Source organism: Serinus canaria, chromosome 1A (genome assembly GCF_022539315.1).
Source record: "Serinus canaria isolate serCan28SL12 chromosome 1A, serCan2020, whole genome shotgun sequence".
Taxonomy (NCBI): Eukaryota; Metazoa; Chordata; class Aves; order Passeriformes; family Fringillidae; genus Serinus; species Serinus canaria.
This window is the reverse complement of record NC_066314.1, coordinates 12,147,434-12,164,458: the sequence shown is the minus strand read 5'-3', so window position 1 is coordinate 12,164,458 and position 17,025 is coordinate 12,147,434. Positions and strand designations below refer to the sequence as shown.

Here is a 17,025-nt window from a genome sequence, read left to right as displayed (position 1 = left end):
GCTCTGACACTGTCCCGCCATGGCTCCGGGACTCCCCCTGTCCCTCAGACACGGCCCCCCGCCGCCATCTTGCTAACGGCGCCGCTCCCCGGTGCGGGGCCGGGCTGTGTGGTGACCTCTGCCCGCCACGGTGAGGGGCCGGGTGTCGCGGAGCCCCGGCTCACCATGGCGGGGCGCCGGGCGCTGTGGAGCTGCTCCCTGCAGCTCGTGGCGCTGCCCTCGGCGGCGGGCTGGTCAGGTGGAACGCCGCAGCCGTTTAACAGCTCCTACCGGAGACCTACAGAGCCGCCGCCGTGGAAGGGGTGGAGCGGCACCATGGAGGAGGAGAAGAAGGGGGACGAGACTCTTGAGGGGCGGCAGCAGCAGCAGCAGCCGAGGAGGTGAGCGGCGCTCCAGCGGCAGCAGCGCTCTGGGGCTGGGGGTCTTTGCCCCTGAGCCTTCCTGTGAGCAGGGGGGAGCCGGACCGAGCCGAGCGGCGGCTCCCGCCCCGTGCCCGTCCGGAGGGCAGGCACTGCCCAGGCTGCCGCCGTCAGAGCCCGGCTGGCGGCCGGAGGAGCGGCGCACCTGCTCCGAGCGCGGCAGCGGGGCTCTCCAGACACACACACGATACCGGGGCCCGCCGGTGAGTGTAGGGGGAGCGGGCTGAGCCGCTGCGGGAGGGTGGGAGCGGGGTAAAGCGGGCGCGGGCTCCCGCTCGGAAAAGTTGGCGGATGGGCGGGCGAGCCCGGCTCCCGGCCGGGGAGGAGCGGCACAGCCCGGCTGCCCGCGGAGCTCGGCGTGTGCCCCTGCCCCGCTCCCTGCCTGCCGCCCCGGCTGGACACAAACCCCGGCGGGCGCCAGCTCCAAAACCTGCTGCGACCGCGGGGATCCTTTCGCACCGGCGAAAGAAATCCTGCAAGGAAAAAAGTCCTGCGTTCGCTCCCAGCGCAAGGCTTTCGTTTCTGTCAATTGACAGTAAAACATGCTGCAGCAGCCCTCGGAAAGAAACAAGTTATATAATCGCAAAAAAAAAAAAAAAAAAAATCGCTTCGCAGTGTCGGCGGCTTGGGGAATGTTTTCTTTTGAAGAGGAGGCACGAAGAGATGTTTCTGTTCGAATTGTATAGTGCGAAGTGGAGGATATTAAAGAGGTCATTTAATGTAATTAGTGCAGTCAAATAATCTCAATGATAGTCAATTATCTCTAGCTAGCAAGGGTTTGGGGAAAGTGCTTGTTGACTGCATGCAGTAAAATTCATGAACTTATGCAGGAATGTTTTTTCTGGTGGTGATTATGATTTCTTCCATTTGCTAAATGGCGATTATGAAGCAAGTTTTTAGTTTTAAAGGCGAGTAATATTTGTACTTAAGTATTTTTTTTCTTTAATTCTCAAACTGTACTGACTGTAGTGGCATCAGAATTAAAGACAGTAGCAGGAAAACCACTTCAGTTTTCTTGCAGAAAAAACCTTTGAAAAGAGTATTTTTTTCATTCATAGTAGCAGCTGTATCAGTTAAGAAAGTGGGAAGCTTATTTTGTTTTGTAGATAACATTTTGAAGAAGATAAAAATATTATTCTTTTTACTTATTAATTCAAGAATTATTGCAGCAGTGGCTTTCAAAATACCCCAAATTGTCTCAAACTGAAATGCCTATTATAAAAAACAATGGGAATTTTTAATACCTGGAGGTTGGAAAGCCCTCTTTGATTCAGTTATGGATGATGGAGAGTTGTTTTTGGGGAAGGAGGGAAGTAAGGGATGACAGTGAAACTGCTTAAATATAAATAACAGTTATTCAGCTTCTGCTTGGCCTCAAATCAAATGAGATGTGGAGCCTTTTTAAGAGGAAGCAGTCCACTGTTATAATTTTATTTACTTGCATTATCTAAGTAGATTTGAGGAATAACCAGGAGAAAAATGCTATTTCTTCAGCCTTTATAAGCTCAAGATTGACCCAAAGCTGTTAATTCTTCATTCGGAAATAGCTTTTAAGTTCTTTTCAACAAAAAGGAAGGCACTTATTTTGTCTGCAATGAGAAAAACAGAAATACTGCTATATTAATTACTGTCTTTTTATGGAACACCCGCAGTGAAATTAGTTTTGCTTTTTGTCACATCTATGAATCCTTTCCTGATCTCCCTTTAATTTTTTTCAGACTATTGCTTGAACTTTATAGGTTGCAGTGTGAGCCCTACTTCTAATACATTCAGAGCCAGGACCATGGAAAATCACTTGATTGCCTTGTGCCTAAAGATTTGAGCAAAAAGGATTTTTCTGTAAACTAAAATGTTGCACTTAGTTTAAATATTCTTAGAAAATCTAGGAAAGAAGTTATATACTCTTGGCATGTAACATCTTGGTGTTATATACTCTTGGCATGTAACATCTTGGTGTTTAGCAGCTGTACAAGGAGGGGATCCTTTGGGTTTGCATAGCCTACAACTGTGCCCAAGCAGATAAACCTGGCAAAGCTGTTCAGGAAAGAGAACTGGGCATTGCCAGCTGACATGTGAAAACACTGCTGCCATCATACCCCTAGTGTGAAAAACAAAGTTTGATAAGATGTGTGAATGAAAAAGTGGGTGTTAAAGAATTTCTGTCAAGAGTTACTTCTTCTGTAAGAGCTGTTAACTGTGGTTGGAGCTGGAAGTCCTACTGCCTGGTGAGTAAGGCTTATGATATGGCAACAGGTTTTATTGCTTAAAATATTTGGAAATATTTTAGTCATTCTTTGGACTGGTCTTTGTAGGAAGGTTTCAGTGATATTCGACTGTTTCTGATAAGAATGTGACAATAGCGCGGTGTTTGTGTGTCTGTTCAGATGTGTTTACGTGAAACACTTTGTCTCCTTTAAACACCTATGTATTTAGGATGGTGCCTTGAAAATTAGTAGATGGCTCATGTTTGTGTTGGAAGTATGCCTCAACTCTTTAATAAGAAGAAAAACCCAAACCACACAACTTCTAGTATTAACACTTCTGTTATTGACTAACAAACAAAGCACTTTGCATTTTGTTTAGAGTAGTGAAGACATTGTAATCTAGAGTTGTGGGGATGGAATCAAAGGCCCTTTAAATATAGGAAAAAAGGGTGTAATGAAAAACATTTATATATCATGATGTTTCCAGTTTCCTTCAGGATTGATGTTTTGCTGTGTCTCTGTATTGTTCCTTGGAATTTCTTCTTAAAATGGATGTGTTTCAGTTAAAGAACTATAAGGGTGTTGTATTGGATGTGTTTTCTGGCTTTCTGGTATGAAGCTTGGATGTTCAAAACTTTCATTATTTGGAAAGGCTGGTGACCTTTTGGCTTAACTCATTTTAAAGTTGGCCTTTGAACAGGTGCATTGAGGAAAAACATCTATTTCAATTAAAAAAAAATCACTTCCTTATCTTACTTGACCTGGAAATTATTTTATTAGATTTCAATAAATTTGAATTCAAATGTTATAAATAGTTCTGTAAAATCCTTATATGTATGGGGTGCATGTGAATACATAGAGGGAGAAAAAGAATGTTGGTAAGACAAGCAAAACTTGAATTTATATTGAAAATCAAGTAGAATAAAAAGAATTTAGGGAAATATTTTCATGTTGCAGAGAAATTACACTGGACCCAATGTGCCTAGACCTTGAACTGAAAAGAAGGAATCAAAATAGACAAACCTTTAAATATGAATATAAACAGAATTTATGACTGTCTATTAACTTAAAAATAAAATTGAATTCTTGGGTGTGCTGCACTTCCTGGACAACTGAGGTTTTATAGAGTTTTAAAGGATTATTCTTGGTGTGAGTTAGAGGAAGTTTGCATAGGTGTTTGTTCCTTTCTGGCATGGGGACACAAGGAAAAAGAAAATTAAAAGGCTTAGTAAATGAAGGTGGAGATAGCAATTGCACACATAAAAGTTCTGGAGTCGATGGTAAATGAACTTTAGATCCTACTTTGCTGTGTGGATCCTATGCATCAAAGCTTTAACATGATTTCTGTTCGTTTTTATGGAAACAGTTCTTACATTGCCTCTCTAACCACATGCTACAAAGGACATCAGTTTTCTCCCACAGCATGCTGAAGTGGAGCCTTAATTTCATTACATGTAATAGCTCTTGGGTGTAGCCATATCTAATTGACATTAAGATGTTAGATGGAAAACCTTTACCCTTAGGATGGAGTGTGAGCTTGTAATATTTTAAAACTTTTTTTTTAGTTAAGAAAAACATATGCTAACAGCTTCAATGGCATCATAACTTAAAATGCAACTCCAAGATGTAGAGCCTGTTAACACACAGGAATGGCTAAAGTGTGTTTTTAAATGCTCAACTTCAAAGTTTGACAATCTTTTCTAACAGTAAACCTCATCCTGGCAAGGTGTGCCTCTGTCATTAACTGGAGTCACATCAGTAACCAGCTACACCAGTGCAGCTGGTGCCAGAAGGTTAAAGCTGGGCTCTGGATCCTATAGCTGGCTTGGTACCAGTTTCATGTTTGCTCTTTTGGAAAAGCTTTATTAAAATTCTGTCTTAAGTGTGAAGGCCCATCCATAGCAATTGTTACCTGTACAGCTGTGTGCATATGCTATCTACATTTATTTTTCTGTTGATTTAAAAATTGTTTGCATTTGTGACCCGGGTATTGTCTTGTGTACCATAACACAGCTGTGATGCACAAACCTTGTTTCTGTGTGTCAGCCTCAGTCCTGCAGAGCAGGTAAGAAAATTTTGATTCCAGCTCTTGTTCTTTCAACATTCTTCCCTATAAATTAACTAGTCTTATGAAACTAGTTGTTTAGGGAGAGCAAAGGAAAGCAATTTCCTTTCTGGTGCAGGGAGATTTGACTCCAGCTTCCCTTTGGTGACTGCTTCAGCATAGCACAGAATTACACTGCTCTTGTGCTTAATCATAATGATAGTCTAGGCTGATCTTTCATATGTGATGGCCACAAGCCAACTCTTGGGTTCTTTTATTCAAGACTGCAGTAAAAGATGAGGGTAGAGAGGAAAAGAATTTCTTTTAAAGGCCTACATCACCAAAGAAATGGGCTCTTGGGTCTGTCATCTCTGTTCTGCTGCATGTCCCCTATGGACAGCTACTGTCGTATCAGGGATCACAACCTAAACAGGATATGCATGTGACAAAAATCTTCTATGGTATTATCTGCAGATCATAGACATATTTGGGGACTACAGAATGCTCATATTGGACTGGGACAATCAGCCAGGGCACCTGAAAACAAAGGGGAAAATAGTTATGTATTGTCCCAGATCCAGGATCTTTATTCAGTTGACACAATGCTCGCAGCTGGTCAGATTTAACCCAGCCTTTAGAAATAATTGGCTCCAGGGACTACTGATGGGTCTGACTCTAAAGCCTATTTGCATTTGTATCCAGAGGCATGTAAAGGTGTAGCTGATAGGCATGAATAACTTTCTGTTGGTTTAGTTCCCCTAATGAATACCAGCAAAATAGAAGTGGAATGTGTAGTAATGGGAGTGGGCTGCCTTGTGGGTGGTAGGTAGCTATTGAATGTGCTTGGTTATAATATGAAACATTACTGTCTGAGGAGGTAAATGGAGAGCTGCAGCATCATCAGTACTAAGTGTAAATGAAACCTTGGAAGAGAACAGATTGAAAATGAAAGGCTAGAAGGAATTGTTGAACCTAACTTGGTGGTATGTGTAACTGAGCTACACAGTGAATACTAAATGGAAGGTATTTAATTAATTTCTTCTTCTAGACCAGTGCTGGCATAAGTAGTTTTTGTTTACAACAATATATTCCCGTTCTCACCTTTCCCTGTCCTAATCAGTTTGTTGGTATAAACACTTGTGTGGTTGCACAGTGATGCAGGTGAAAATTAAGTGCTTCTCTGGGGATGGTAAGGTAAGAAGTGACTATCAGCTAGATTAGTTTCTTAAACAAGTTCACCATGTGGACAAAAGTATTTGTTTTGGCAAGCCTGGGTGAGTAGTGAGGACAGAAATGGATAGGCTCATAGTAGTAGCTGCTTAAGTAATACAGCTGCTAAAGAATAAGCCTAACAACAGATGACCATGAGTAGATGTCTCACCTTTTTTTTATTAGTAATCTTATTTTTCTCCATGATGTCTAAATAAAACTTTACTTTGTTTTACTGTTGATCCTCAAAGCTAGGGAAGAATGATAAACAACTGATTCTAATTCCATGAGGCTGTCTGTGGAGAGAGCTATTACTTTTTCTGGTATCAACTCTTTTATTCATTTTTCTTGAAGAGCACACAAGGACAGTGTAGAATCAGGACATTTAGAGATTTGTTGAATGAAAATTTTGGCAACACTTTTTGTTACTAAGGATTTTTAATGTAATTCAAATAATAGAAGTATTCACAGATCAGCTAATGCAAGCTTGAGAGATCTTTGTGTGAAATCCTAATAACAAGAGCATCTGGAATAATTGCTGGTGCAACTGCTGTGCAGTGATAAAAAAATAGGTATAGGAAAAGAAAACTTCAAGATGTGTAGCAGTATACAGTTCACAGAAAGCTCAGGTTCTGGTAAGTCTACAATGGTAAGATGGAACAACTTGAAGTACTGCACAATAAAAGTTTAAATGCATTCAGAATTTTCCAGTCTCAAACTGTTCATTAATTAAAGCAGCCAATTTCAGACCTGAAGGGAAAATAAAAGCAGAGCCAAAACTTAGCTGGCAGTCATTTGATAGTAAAGCTTGTGGGAGCCAATTACTTACATGGTCCCTAGCGTTTGCAAATACCTTTCCTTCTAACTGAAACAACTTTTTGTTTCATTTCAAGCCAAAATGCTTGGGTTTTTGCAGTCATTAAAAATACATATAATGAAAGAAAACTTCAGAGTTGTGTAGCTGTATATGGAGAAAGCTCAGTCTTGTTTTGGTAAGGCTGCAGTGGTGTGAGTTTGCTGGGAATTATGTGCTATCTCTCCTAGGTCATCATTAGTGCAGCCTAGTTCTGGATTTAGTTTACACAGAGAGACTGATTAAAAATGAACCAAACCATTTACTTCAAAAAAGCAGAGAAATTCAAGGTATTTGGTAAGCTATGGAATCTTTACAAGGCAATTGTCAAGTTTTGAGGAAGTTGTTGTGTTCCAGTAAACCATAGCTTCATAGTAGTTCTTAAACTGTCAGGCCTATGGATTTGTTACATAAGGACAATGTACATGTTTCTGTATGGAAAAGAAAGGTAAGTCTGTTTTGGCTTACTTGATGCTTTGTAGCATGTTGTGCATGGTTCTGTGATTAGTAGGGGGAACTCCATCCATTGCATTTATGGAGCAGCAGATCTTAGTGGAGACTGGGTGGAAAAGGTGAAGACAAGAGTTTTATGCCTAGGTTCAAGTAATTTGGCTTGAAGCTCTGCTATGTTTAAAAGACCATTTGAAAAGAAAAATTAAAATGGCAGAGTGCTTCTTGTAATGTTGTTGCATCTTTTGCAAACCTTTTGAAACAGAGCATAAAAATATTTAGCTAAATTTTTGTTATTTTCCTTAATAGACATAAGGCTCAAAGCCAAAGTAATTGTATCCAAATTTTCAATTATATAATCAATGCTAAAATAAACCATTTATCCAAAACCTGTTGTCCTAAGGGCCATATCCTGTTAACAGGTGTAAGCCAGTTTAGTGGGATGTCAGACATGGATATTCCATGCCATGTCTTGCCAGATCTACAACTTCACTCTTCCTCTGTGGATTATGAGGGGTGCCTTAGTATTTGAAGTTGGAAAACCTGATCTGTGAGCTCAGCATTTTGATTCATGTTAAACTTTGTCTTATTCATCAGCCTGTTCTGTGTTCTTCTCCTCTGTCTAGAACACCTTCTGGCCTTGTGGATTTGGATGACTAAAGGTCTTCTTTAGGAGTTTGTATGTCTTGGTTCATTTCCTCTTCTGAATTCAGTTGCAAGAGCGGAGCACCTCTGAGGACAGAGAGAGAGGGTGGTTGCCTTGTGTCTCTCCCGACCCCCTCTTACAAATAGTGTCAGTACACTTGCCCTCTGTCAGGGTAAGTTGCCTCATCCTGAACGATGGGTTCCATTTCTCAGGAAGGCTGTTTAATGGTTTTAAGTAGAATAGTAGTAGTTATGTTTAAAAGTATAAAAAGATTTTGTGTAGAATTTTACATAAAAATAAACATTCACCAGGGATGTGATTCCTTCCCTCTGTCCCTCCTAAGTGAACAGAACTCAGTTCCAGTTTGATTTTTGTATATCTATAGCTCATAATTTTTGCTGCCATTAAAGCAGTTTTTCAAGTGCCAAACTATTATTTTTGGATAGGAAGATTTTAGGAAAGCTGGCAGGAACACCAACTGATTTCTGATTGGATGTTTTCTAGTATTTTAAGTATACCTGCTCAATCTCCTTATCTTAGAGGCTTTCTTTTACAAAAGTGTAAGAATCTCCTTGGACTTATAATTGGTTGGGTTTTATTTTAAGCTAATGATTTCTGGCTTTCAAGAAATTATCATCTTGCTCTTCTATATAAGAAAACTATGTCATGAATATTGTAGGATTATATTTAATAAATTTAAGTGGAACAGAAACTATCTGGCAAGACTGATACTTCAAAGGAACCTACAGTTCATCAGGATTACTTTAACTGATTGTAAATCTCTCCCTTTCTTATGCATGTAAAAGGTTTAAAGTATTCTGTGAGCACTGAGGTCTTTTATCCCTTCAGTTGCCTATGGAATACTAATGAAAGTAGTGTATGTGCATCATGTGGAAAATATGTTGGCAGACAGATAGATACCTGCAGTGCCTTAAATGCTTTGGCATTGTCTTTGTTTAATCAGCATAGTCGATCCCTGCTTCCCTTAGGGGTTTATACTTTCAGAAAAAGATCAAAGGTTTATATGAAGGTTTAAGCAAAAGTAAAATTCACCTATTTTAGAGATGAATGAATAGATAAAGAGAAGCTTAAAAATAAAACTTTAGGCACCCTAGTCTCTAATATAAAATGTCTTGTAGAAGCAATAATTATGGTAGTTACATATATTTTAAAAATAAGATGTCTGAGATGTTTAGAGAATCATTTCCTGGAATTAAGTACCTATCTGATTAAACTTTTGTGATCTGTTTTAATGATGCTTAGTAAAAGACTAGCTGTTTTATGCTGTGTCTGTGTGCTTTGCAAAGTTAATAAACTTACTTGGCATTGAAAATGCTCTTTGAGGAATGTAAAAGACAACCCAAACCCAACTCCTAAGTTAAAGTAATAGTTAAAAAGTTTGGTGCCATTTTTTGGGTATTCTGTCTGCCTTTCTGTGGCACTGATTCCTTGTGTTACCATTTACCTCTGCTTAAAATGCTATAGAGCAAGTTGAGTGTTTAATTGAAGGCTGATTCTGGGAAATGTTTAATGGAATAGAGGAAAAAAGCCTAGAAATAGCAACAGTTAAATTTAAATTATGATGCAGATATGGTATCCTAGTGCCAAACAGGAAATATGTTAGTGGGGTGGTTTCAGTAAAACTGCAGGGAAACAGGAGTACAAAACAATTATATAAAATAAGATTGTAACCAGAGGTAAAAAAAAAAATCTATCAGCCATGTTTTCTGAATGCTGCCCATGCTTTTTTATTGGAAATGAATTTTGATGTGTTAGTATTTTATCTCTACTGCATAGCACAATAATGGTTATTTTGTTAAGAAAATTTCACAAGATTTATCAATTGTTGTATTCTTTGCAGCTGATACCATACTTAGTGTTTAGTCATCAGCTGCTGCTGAAATAGCAGAAATGGACTCTGCATTTGAAGTTGGAGCATCATCAGCAGATGCATTTGGGTTCAGTTTGCTGACACATGTGTGTAATATCTTAGCTGAAATGTTGCAGTGAACAATAGATTTAATTTTCCCTGTAACTGAGCTTATGGGGGCAGAGTGAGTTATGCAATTTCTAAGAAAACTCCAAGCTTCAGTTCTGTTGTCTGACAGTGTTGTTTGCATGGACTGCCTTGCCTACATCGGCCCAGTGCTTCTGAGTGTGCAGCTGGAATCTGAGCATTTGACTTAGTGAAACCATAGATAGAACAAAACTGTGTCCATCTACTAGATGTGGTGGAGAGTTTTGCACAGGATGAACTTCACAATTTGTTATTAAAAATTATTCCTGCACTTAAGCTGTAAATAGTGTTGTCTGTTCATTACTAGTTGTCTTCCAGTTTTAATTAGGTAGAATTTGTAAATGCCAAAAAGTTGTGCACTCATTAAAACAGTAACCATTTTTTTTTGAAGCTGACAGAACAGTGTATTTACTTTCAACATTTCAGTTGAAAGCAAATATAGAAATTGAAGCATTTAGATTAAATTGAATTGCTTTGGCAACTTCTAAAATAAAATAGGGATATTTGGTTTTTCTGCCTTGGGTATAATTCGATTATATTTGTAAAGTCTGCAACACCTAAGTGTAGTTTGGAATAAGAGACTCTGACTACTGAGTTTGTAGTTTTCTAAGAAATATACCAGAATCATGACTTCATAGAAATAAGTTTTTCTCAGTTATTTTCTCACTTTTTATATTTCATTAGGGAATTAAGAGCAAATGTTGCAGCTGTGATTGAAAATATTTCAATTTTCTGTGGCCTTTCACCAGTCAGTTCAGTTAAATATGTATCAAAATTGTATTTGAAACAGTTATTTACCTTCATTATTATAAACTTCTTGTTTGTTTTAGACAAAATACGAAACAGTACCAAATATCTTTTGTGTTCTGAGTTTCCTGCATGTGTTGGTATGTGTTAGTATTGCTACACAAGACTGCTGTTTTTACTACAAAACCAAGTCACTATATAGGCAAATCCTAAGGCACAATATAGTTCCAGTGTCTCTTGCACAGACTTGCAGGATTATGTTACATCAGGCACTAAATGTCATAAGTTTCAGGAGGAATGACTATTCTTCCTAAATGTAAATTAAGGAACCCTTCCCCCTCACTTTTGCAGTTGGTAGATAATAGTGTTAGTATCTGAAGCTGTGCATTCCAGGGAGTAAAATTCAGCCTGAACTACAAAGAGCCCTCATGTCTGCTTGTCACAGCATGTTTTTGAAGTCTTTTGTGTAATAGTGACTGTTTTAAAAGCATATTTTGTTGATTAAAAAAATACAGTAGATCATAAAACAGGAAAGGCGGGCTTGTTCCTAATGTGTGTGAGAACATTCAGTCTTATGAATGTTGATGCTAGACCAAGAAAATATTGATTAATTTTACATTTGATTTAGCTCTCCTAAAAAAGGTATGGATAAGAGCACAGATGAAGAGCAGCCTTCAACTGCCAGTAACCAGTACCCTAAGGAAGCAGTGAAGAAACGTCAGAATTCAAGTCGAGGTTCCGGGAGCAATGATTCTTCCAGGACCTTCAGAAAAAGCTTCAGGCTGGACTACAGATTAGAAGAGGATGTAACTAAATCAAAGAGGGGCAAAGATGGGAGATTTGTCAACCCGTGGCCAACATGGAAATCTCCAACCTTATCCAACATTTTGAAATGGTCCTTCATGGAAAAAAATAACAGCAATGTGCCACGCTCAAAGCAGGTGAATACTTCCATGTTTTACTTTTGTGATTAAGACTGGTTTTACCTCTGCTCTAATCAATAAAACAGAACAGTTTCTAACTAATTCTCAGTAGGCATCTTCTGGAGACTTTTCTAAGTCTTACTTTTCTGATTTTATTGACATTTTATTCTTTTCAAAAGGTAGGTTAATACTTTCTACCTCTTTAATTTTTATCTCTTTGTTAGTTCCACATGCTTTAATTTATAAAGCTCAGTTTATATTTATAAAAACAAAACAAAAAAAAATTGGCTCCCTAGCTCAGTCATAAACCAGTTACAGCCATTCCTTTTTAATAGGTGTTGCCTTATGAAGCATACTATTAATTTAATTTGTGTTGCATGAAATAGCTTATATCATGACATATCCAATTTTTTAAATTTTGCCTTTTTTCTAGATGGCAATTTAATACATATGTTGAATCTCTTGCATGAAAATGTAATAGTTTCTGTCACCTACTTATGAAAATACTTACAAATCTGTTTTTTATGTTTCAGTACACCAGGAGAAAAAATTGCATGTATTAAAACCAACCTGATCAAGTATTTGTACTGAAACAAAGTACAGTGCCAGTTTACTGGGTAGCACTGTTATTTGTTGTTGGTGAAATGCTTTTGTCAGGTATTGTATGTAAAGAGGGAGACAGGAGAAGCTTCTTTCCCATGAAGAGTAATGGGTACTGGAAAGCCATGGGTTATCTTTATGGTCACAGGAGGTATGAAGATGACTAGGTTTTGGCAGAATCACTTCTCAATGCATTTTTGATGTTGACTGTACTTCAGAAAAGCTGTGCTGAAGGGCGCACAACCAAGGACAGTGTTTGTTAACAAGCAGGTGTTAATAATGCTTTTAAGCATGTAGGAAGGTGTGCACAAGCTCTAAATCTCACAGCCAGTATTTAGCAAAGAGCTTTCCATTTTGTCTTACCTGAACTACCTGTGAAGGAAGGAATTCTATCAGTTTTATGGACAGGAAAGCCATGTTAGGCATTAACGCATCATGGTTTGGGGATGTTTAAGGAACAAATAAATTGGCTGTAATTTAATAATAAATAATTTGACTTAGAAAGAACAGCAAACTTGTGTCAGTCTTGAGATCCCGTCCAGCAAATTTGGTGTCTTCCTTGTGGTGACAATGTTTGCATCAGTGTGTACAGCTTTCTAGACAGTGTGCTGGCCATCTTTCTATGAAATGCGCACGTGTAGGTTTTCAGTTGCTTTTGACTGCTGCCTTCCTTGGTTTGTGTAGAACAGGCTTCATGTCTTCCCAGTGCCAGTCAGAAACCTGGGTAGTGACTGAAGTCCCTTGAAGGCAATGCAGAGGTGTACTGTGGAGTGCAGAGCATACAGCACTCTGATAGAGTGCTGAACTGCAGCACTCCCCTTTAATTTACAGCTTGTCCCTACAATAAAGGATGATCACAAAGAAATCTACAAGGCACCAACTGAAAAGCCAAAAGGCCATCTCTCTGACCCAGTTGGGATTAATCATGGGCTAATTTTATTTTTTGCATAGGAGGTCTTTTAGTTAGGTGCCTGCAATTAATCAGGAGTTTGGTGAAGTAAATCAGAAATGGAAAAACCTAGATAGACATCAATGAAATGCTCTTCTGGAGTCCTCAGCCATTTTGATGCTTGTTTCAACCAGTTTTCTTTCACCCCTACATCAGTCTATGAAGTGCATCTGAGCTTGTTTAAAATTCAAACTAAGGGCTCCATACTTTATTTATTGCTGCAAGATGTCATGTCCTCTGAGCCATATTCCTGCTTCATTTTCCACATTGAGTGAGCCTAGTGATGCCTTGCTATGCTGGGCAGGTTCAGTACCAAGTGCTTTGTGTATGTAAAGATGAGCATATTATCCAGGATGTGTGCTTGTGCTTCACTGTGGAAAAGCTATATGTATTATAATCATGCCTACACAATGAGCTTATATCATCATCCAGAATGCATGGACTTCTTGTATTTTTATTACAGGCTTTATTAATAACTTTGTTCAGTGCTGTTGGAGGATCTTTAATTATTAGTTGTTGGATCAGCAGTGTAGATTGTTCTCATTTCTGTAAATCCTGTGGTATTCCAGTATTATGCACTAAGCACCAAAAATCCCAAGCTAATCAGCTAGTCTTACCAAAGCCTGTCATGTGTTTTTTCTTGCTTTGCATTAGGAGGGCAAGAAGAATGGGAAGGGGGAAGGGACACAGCAGGAGGAAGTTCTTTTATTACTCAAGTAATGAAGACAAGACAGTATTAAGCACATTTTAGTTCTGTTGGTAGCTGATTTGACATAATTGCTGTATTTCAAAAATCTGTTATAATTCTTCTAGTTTTAGTATGCTTCTGGTTAGTTTGACAGAGCAAAATGTATTATAGCAGGATAAAAGTTCCATAAGATACATATTTCATTATTTATATTGCTTTATCCTGTTGTGTGAGTTTTAGGTATTTCATGTGAAGTGTGCTGCTAATATAATTTGTGTTTTAGTTTAAAATCTTACGAGTTGAGTATTTCTTATTGCTTTAAGGGGATTTTAGTGTGCTTTTGTAAAACACTAAAAAAAAACCCCAACCAACCAACCCCAAGCACAAATCATATGCACTGAGAAGTAATGTTTTGGTGTGTTTTACCATGATACTCAACAACATACATGTCTGGTTTCTGATCTCATCCGCTGTGGAATCATTGCTTGGATCAGAGGCCTGTGTATCACAAAGGTGGAGAGCACAAGCTCTGTACAGGCTACAGTGCCTTTGTGCTCTTGGTTTGTCTTGAACTTTTGTTCATGGAATTTCATTTAAATAGGTCAGGATAGCAATTGTTTGGAGTGTGCTCTTCTCTATCAATCTTCCTGTCTGTGTGACTTTTACAAATGCTTTTTCTAGTGATTAGTTCTACCTTTAAATCAACTATTCTAAGTACTTGATAGAATCAATCCCACTGACATCCCTGTAAAGCCTTTATTAATAGTGCAGATGTGTTGTGGCTTTAGGCAGCCAAGTTCCAGTCAGCTGCTTGCTTCCACCCTCCACTGTTTGCACCCCAGTGGATTGAAAGGAGAAAAATCAGGTAACTTGTGGGTTGAGATAAAGAAAGTTCAGTAGGTAAAGCAAAAACTGTGTGCACAAGCCAACTAAGAAATTTATTTTCTTTGTAAGGGTAGGCAGGTGTCAGCCTTCTCCAGGAAAGCAGGGCTGCCTCCCATGTGACAGTTACTTGGGAAGATAAACACCACCCACTCTGAGTGTCCCCCACCTCCTCCTCTTACTCCAGATGTTACTGCTGGGTGCAATGTCATATGATATGGGATCTCTCTCTGATGGACTGGGGTCAGCTGTCCCAACTGTGTCCCTCCCAGCTTCTTGTGTGTCCCAGTCAGCTGGCTGAGATGCTGTGTAAGCACTGCTCAGCAGTAGCTGAAACATCAGTCTGCTGTCAGCACTGTTTTCAGCACAAATCCAAAACATAGCACTGTAGGTGCTACTGGGAAGAAAATTAACTGTACCCCAGAAAAAACTTCACAGAATGTGTCTGAGTCCCACTTAAGAACTGATTTTTCACATCTGCCAATTGGCCAGTTCCTCATCCATTTAATATTGTTTATTAATATTGCATAATGCTAATTTAAAAAACTAATTTGTGCCAAATGTCAGCAAAAATAAGTGAATTAATTTAGTTCTGAGAAAATTTGGAGTCTGTCTCTAAAACCAGCTACTTAAAAAGAACATTTTCCATTAAAAATGTACTAATTGACCTAAATTGTATTATGACAATTCATTAAGTTCCATATCTGAGTTTTATTTCTTTCATATAATCTGATTTGTTGACTTTAGCATATGTAATTTGTTGGTTTGTCCTAATTTCTGGTTTTGAGTACTATGCTAGTTTTGTGTGGCCAATGTTGTTCCCATGTACTTAGAATGAAATAGAGATTAAAAAAAAGGATGGCTTCTTTCTTGCTGAAGCAGCCATTTATCTCAGTCTAAGATTCCTACTTTTCTTGTATGAACTAAGGGGTTGAATTGTACTAACCTTATATTCAGCTTTATGGAAGGTTATCTATTTCTCATTCCTGGAGACAGTAATGAAACTTCTTCAGTAAACATGTCTTGTCCATTAGCTCTCAGAAAAAGCAATTTCATGAATATTTTATTATTTACAGCAGAATTGCAGGGGGATGGAGATGTGCATGCTTTGTTTTTCCCAACATATGCCTTCCAAATCAATAAAATATTGTGGAGAAAGTAACTTCCCTGAAGCTGTCAGGACTGGTTTAGCAAGGCAACTCCTGGAGTCCTAAACTGTCACAGCATCAGCTGGACTTCTAAAGGAGCACAAGGTCAGCTCTGTATAAACTCCCTAATAGTGCTAATCTGTGCCAGGCTGAGAGAATGAGAGCAGCAACCATGGCAGGCAGAACTTGCCTTGGAACCAGAAGTGCTGGGGCATTTGTGATTATATGGGAGAGGAGTGTCAGGGGTCTAGAAGCTGCCCTAGCACATGAAAATTCTTCTAAAGCAAAGTGAGGAGTTCAGACCATAAGTGTTTGGGATGAGAGCCTTAGCCACATTGTGGCTAACCTGGAGATGGTCAGGCATTCTGAGAAGAATCAGTTGGTTGCTTTTTTAATAGGAAAGCTCTTACTGATTACATATAAAACTTCTGCATTAGCACTTCAACCAAACTGCAGTGAAGAGCATAACTGGTTCAAAACGAGAGAATGAGTGGTGGTTGGTCCCTGAGTTTCAGTAGGTAATGTACAGCCATGGCCTCCTTCGTGCCTGTTTGAGGATACACACAGAGTCAAATTGGAGCCAATCAAAATGAGAGCTGTGTATTTTTTACCTCTGGATTAAAGTTCAGCCATATCAGTGTTCTGACCTGTCATACTCAAGTAGGGACTGCAAAACTTGTCAAGCTGGAATACAAGAGGAGGTGGGGGAACCTTTTCATAACCAATCATATCTCTGTACCTTAAGTTTATCTTAAAATTATTTTGTTTTTTATGAATGTTCATTGAATTCTTGGCAGGATGGGAAGGCAGAATTGTAATAGCTAACATTAGCCAAGTGAGGTTAACTTTTGTGTGCTACTTCTAGCTGTAATGAGGATGGACAGAGAGAGGGCCTGATAAAAACTAGCAGAGCTTTTGTGGGGTGTGGCTGGAGAACATGGCATTTTCTTTCATCTGTGACTTACTTGTGCTAGGACTTAAAAGGATGCATCATTTAGCATAAGCTAAACTCGAGTATTGTTAAGTAACACGCTGTGTGTGGGTGTGTATACATACTCTTTCAGGTGAAGGAATCCCTTTCTGGGATGCTGTTAGTGCCTTGCAGTGCTTTCATTGCAATGCCCCCCGACTCTATCAAGTCTCCTGGCCTGAAGGGATACTCTCTTTTCTTTCTTGACAGAGAAGTGTAAATGTTGCAAAGACCTAAAATTAAATTAGGAATGTCCATGGGATAATGGACATCAAA

General features: G+C 39.0%; 1 protein-coding gene across 6 annotated transcripts in view; it reads left to right on the top strand.

The window, feature by feature from the left end:
- The first annotated feature begins 51 nt into the window (after nt 1–51).
- The window catches only part of NAPEPLD (N-acyl phosphatidylethanolamine phospholipase D), a 24,569-nt gene continuing 7,595 nt past the window's right edge, over nt 52–17,025 (top strand). For 2 of the 6 annotated variants that reach the window (XR_007780209.1, XM_050985437.1), the window contains exons 1-2: nt 52–380; nt 11,218–11,530. Coding sequence is in view for 5 of the 6 variants with exons in the window: in XM_050985437.1 (XP_050841394.1) it covers nt 166–380; nt 11,218–11,530 (528 nt within the window). In the remaining variant the exon portion in view is untranslated. Of the gene's footprint in view, nt 623–1,006; nt 1,130–7,805; nt 7,998–11,217; nt 11,531–17,025 lie in introns of those variants that run through there. The other 4 variants (XM_050985446.1, XM_030237837.2, XM_050985449.1 and 1 more) reach the window with 4 other exon arrangements.